This window comes from Dasypus novemcinctus, chromosome 12, assembly GCF_030445035.2.
Source record: "Dasypus novemcinctus isolate mDasNov1 chromosome 12, mDasNov1.1.hap2, whole genome shotgun sequence".
NCBI lineage: Eukaryota > Metazoa > Chordata > Mammalia > Cingulata > Dasypodidae > Dasypus > Dasypus novemcinctus.
The window spans coordinates 29,691,090-29,696,026 of record NC_080684.1 but is presented as its reverse complement, the minus strand read 5'-3'; the positions used below and the strand labels follow the sequence as shown (position 1 = coordinate 29,696,026).

The following is a 4,937-nucleotide window of genomic DNA, read 5'->3' as shown; positions in this document are numbered from 1 at the left end:
CAAAGTTAGTCTCTCTTGATTTAAAATCATAATGAGAAGGATAATATGCAAGCAGGGGATTATTATTTCATCAGTCTTTCCTTCGATTTCTGGAAGTCTGGCATTATAATTAGAATCTATATTCCTCCAACACTCCACTAATGGCTCCTAAGGAAGTCCAATTAAAAAGTGTTGCAAAATAATTGCACTATAGATTCATTGATTTTTATGTCTCCAGAGAGATAGTTATGTTTTCTGCAAAAAATATCACCTCCTGTATCATATTCAAAAGCACATGTGAATCTTTCTTTTGGAGAAAAGATAATTTGAAAACCTGCATCACTCAGCAGTATTTAAAAGAGTCACAAGATGCAAACCACTTCAATTCCAGCAAAAATATTTTTGGAAGAATGCCAATTGAGTTTTCCCATCCTGTGCATCCAGGCCTGGGATTGGGAAATGGATGGGTTTTGAAAAAGAGTAATCAAATGTGAACTGCACTAAGCCAAAAAATATGACAAAGGAAATACAAGAGTATTCTGGCTTGTCCTTCTTTCTTTTTAAAATCACCATGTGTAAGTGTGAGAATAATAGACTATAATGTCTGATATTCTAAATCCTGTAAAATTTCTGTATTAGTTTCCTTAACACTGGGTAAGTGTTTTCTCCATATCCTCAACCTAAAGTCTGGTTGATGTTCACCCATATTGGGACTTAGCCCCAAAGTGGCAGAACAGCCACTTCCTCTACATGATCTTTGTAGGACCTGTTTGCTAGAAATTGCTACATTGTAATGCATGATTTTTTAAAAAAGATTTTCACAGTTTTGAATATTTCTTATAGGCATTTGTGAAGTATATGTAACAGTACTGGTAAAAAGGTAAATATTTGGGTGCTAATATTTGGTTGTGAAAAAACATTTTTTCTTTGTTTTCCAAATACAATTTCATCTTCCTCTGGATCCTTTAATCCTACTGCTGGGATGAAAAAAAAATGGAAATTTCTCACTAAAAATAAATTCATATTTCCAGAATAAAACAGTCTACTTTGGGTTAATTCATTGCCCTTTAAGTTTTCAATCAATTCAAACTCTCCTAAAGATCTGTCTCTCTTATCTAGAGGTTTTCCTCCCTACTCTTCTTTCCTAGGTGGCCTTTGTGTGTCAGGGGACACCTGTGATTTTTATGGAATTGTTTGGGAGTAAACTTTCTGCATGTTGTTTCTCTGCTGGTACGCACTGACCTCCTTCAGAGGTTCTGCAGATGCCTCTGAGCATTGCTCTTTTGCTTACAGCTTTTGAGGATTAACCGTCCACGACATAGTGAGGTCCAGTTCCTTTATCTACATTGATATTTTAATTTGATATACAGAACTCTAACAACTGTTTTTCTGCAATGCAACCTGAGGGCATTTTTCAATTCTTATATTATTTTCTTTGCCTATTCCTTTAAAAATTTGTGAGAGCTGAGCTCAGAAATTGCTCACACTTGTCCCAGTGTTACTGCCTCCCTCCACCCCTTCTCCCAGCCGTTGTTATCTTCCCCCTCCAGCCGTTGAGGTCCTTCCCGCCAGTCCCGCCCACATTGCTAGCATATAATCTGCCTCCTTCCTTAGACACTGCTTACCTCATAGCCCTCCGCCCACTTCCACCTATCCTCTACCACCCTGTAGCTAGCCCACCCTAGCTCCAACCCCTCCCTCCACCCAACCCTATATAACCAAGTGTACTTCCGCAATAAAGCAGACCTGTTCCTGCGCTCAGGCGGTCTCCGTGGTTCCTTTTTAACCGCGCGTCCCCCAAGCCTGGAAGAACTGGTGCTCCTTTCAGGAGTACCTCCCGCCGGTGGTTAGGCAGGAGCGAGCCCCCCCTGACTCTTGGGCATAAGCGAGGCCGAGCCCTCGCTCCAGACAACATTACAACATCCCAGGAAGAAGTCAGGTCCAGTTTTCTTAGCCAGACTTCATCAGAGTTGAGAAAACAGTTATTCCAGACACACTATGCATAGCCCATTCCATTGTCATCTGCACACTGCCTATCACCCTACACTTTGACTCTGTTAATTAAACAGACTATGCTCATGGTTCACTGAAGGATCAACAAGTCTGCCTTTCTTCCTAGAAAAAGTAGCAGTAGAACATTCTGAACTTTCCAGGTAAATATCTTTCAAGATTTTAAACCTCTGCCTCACTACAATTCTAAGGTTTGCATCATCTAGACATTTCATTTTGTTGAATGACTCCACTATTGGTATCTATATCAGTCAGGATCAATTAATTTAGAATAATTGATGGATAAATACAGAAGATAATTTCATACTTCTGAAAAATATCTCTGAATCTTGAGGGCTGTCTTTCTCTGGACTGGGAATTTTTATTTATTCAGTTATTCATTCAGTCTTCCATTCATGAGCTAAAATTGAGCTTCAGTCTATGTGAAACAGTGGAAATGGCACAGTAGAAGACAAATATGGATGCTACAGATCTGGGTATGTCCTATTAAATGACTCATTCTACACATGAGGAAATTAAGGTACAGAGTGCTCATGTGTCTTACCCAAGTTCAGATAGTGTGACCATACCCTGAGGTTTGGTGGACATGGGATCGGGACCTATGGACATTTTGCTATAGTAATAATAATAACTTAAATTATATATCATTACTATTATTGTCTTACATCTAACGTATGTATTTTTTCAGTCACATTCTTGGAAACTACACAGTATGAAATATAACTTTATCATATTATTATTTTTGATTGCAGAGCTTGAATAAGGATGCCATAAAACTTTATGAAATAATATGTTTATTCTTAATGGGATTCATCTCCAATTATCATTACTGAGAAATCCAATTGGAACTTTATCTCCATGGCTTTGCTGTTCTTGTTGTTTTTTTAGTTACCAGGCCTGGGGATTGAACCCAGGACCGTGTGTGTTCTCAACCTCTTGAGCTACACTGGCTCCCCTCCATGTCTTTGTTTTCCATAATGATTGGGATTGTTGTGTATCAATATTACTCAGAGAGGGAGCTAATAGGTTCAATTTTGCATAAAGACAAAAAGGTGTGTATTTTATTACATTTGTCTTAAGTAGCATTTTGTGTTTTTTTGTTTTATTTTTTATTTGTTTTTTACTATGGAGAGACGTCAAGTATCATTAGGGTAACAATTGCCTTGTTATTCAAAAATATATTTTCCAATGACAAAATTACCATGTAGTAGTTTATGGTGATTAAAGTTAACAAAATACTATGTATTTAAATAACTTGCTTAATCTTCCCAAAAGCACAATGAAGTAAGCTAAATATTTATCAATGTTACCCATTTTTATAGCTGTAAAATTATAGACAATTGTGAGTTAAGTATAATAAAAAATGTGTACCAGGTGATTAATAAAGCTGAGATTAAAAAATCTATATTTTTGAAGTAATAAAAACAATCTTTTACTACTAAACAAATTCTGACAACTTATTATAATTGTGAGGGATAACTATTTTGCCAAATTTTGTTTCTTAAATGCATGTTTTTGGTTCTTGGTGCAGAATATAAGCACTTTAAAGGTATTTTAAATTATATGATGAATTGTCATCTACTCTTATTTCTACCTACAGATTTTCCAGAATTCAGAGCTTAACATGCACAATAAGACATCAGTTACAGAATTCATTCTTCTGGGACTTACGGATGACCCAGACTTACAAATTGTGATATTCTTCTTTATGTTCTTCACGTACTTACTAAGTCTAAGTGGAAACACAATCATCATCATGTTAACACTGACCAACGCTTCTCTGAAAACTCCCATGTATTTCTTCCTCAGGAATTTTTCACTATTAGAAATTTCATTCACAACAGCCTGTATTCCTAGATTTCTGATCAGCATTATTACTGGAGACATAACCATTTCCTATAATGCTTGCCTGACCCAAGTATTTTTTTTAATCCTTCTGGGAGCAACAGAGTTTTTCCTTCTGGCTGTTATGTCCTATGATCGCTATGTGGCTATCTGCAAACCTCTACATTACACCAGTATAATGAGCAACAAAGTCTGCAACAGGCTTGTAATCAGCTCCTGGTTAGCTGGTTTCCTTGTCATCTTTCCTCCGGTAATTATGGGTCTCCAACTAGATTTCTGCGACTCCAACATTATTGACCATTTCGGTTGTGACTCTTCTCCTTTGCTGCTGATTTCATGCACAGACACAGCATTCCTAGAGCTCACGGCATTTTTGCTAGCTGTATTCACACTCATGGTAACTTTGACCTCGGTGATTATCTCCTACGCACTCATCCTTAGAACAATTCTGAAGTTTCCTTCTGCTCAGCAAAGGAAAAAGGCCTTTTCCACTTGTTCCTCGCATATGATTGTTGTTTCCATTTCATATGGGAGTTGCATTTTCATGTATGTCAAAACTTCAGCAAAAGAAGGGGCCGCTTTTAGCAAAGGTGTAGCAGTACTCAACACCTCCGTTGCTCCCATGCTGAATCCCTTCATTTACTCCTTAAGGAACCAGCAGGTGAAACAAGCCCTTAAAGATTTCATTAAAAAATGTTATCATCAGAGAAACACTAATTAATGCTAAGTCTATACCCAAAACCAAAAATAAACTACAAATAAACATCAACTATTGTTCTAGGTATTAGGCATACCCAAGAGAACAAAGATTCCTGCCATGGTACAGTTACCTTTGAAGATCAAGCATTATTACTATGTAAATAACCTAATATTGAGTTAGAGCTGTGAAAATAAGGAAATAGTATAAGGAAAACGGAGGGGGCGGGGAGGATTAAATTAAATAGAATGTTCACAGATATCAGTTGTTATAAGATTCTTTTTATTGCATTTTTCTATATTCAAACGTATTTCCTTGTGTAATCTTTTTTTCCTTTTCTCTAATTTAATGAGGTCTGAATGTTCATCTATTTTGCACATATCAAGATAGAAAGATTGTGAGGTGT

The 4,937-nt window shown here is 36.8% G+C and overlaps 1 protein-coding gene across 1 annotated transcript; it reads left to right on the top strand.

Moving 5' to 3' along the window:
* The first annotated feature begins 3,613 nt into the window (after positions 1 to 3,613).
* Positions 3,614 to 4,555, top strand: LOC101422266 (olfactory receptor 6C65-like). The gene has a single exon (XM_023588969.1). The coding sequence runs from the start codon at positions 3,614 to 3,616 to the stop codon at positions 4,553 to 4,555; it is 942 nt and encodes a 313-aa protein (XP_023444737.1).
* Positions 4,556 to 4,937: the final 382 nt, after the last annotated feature.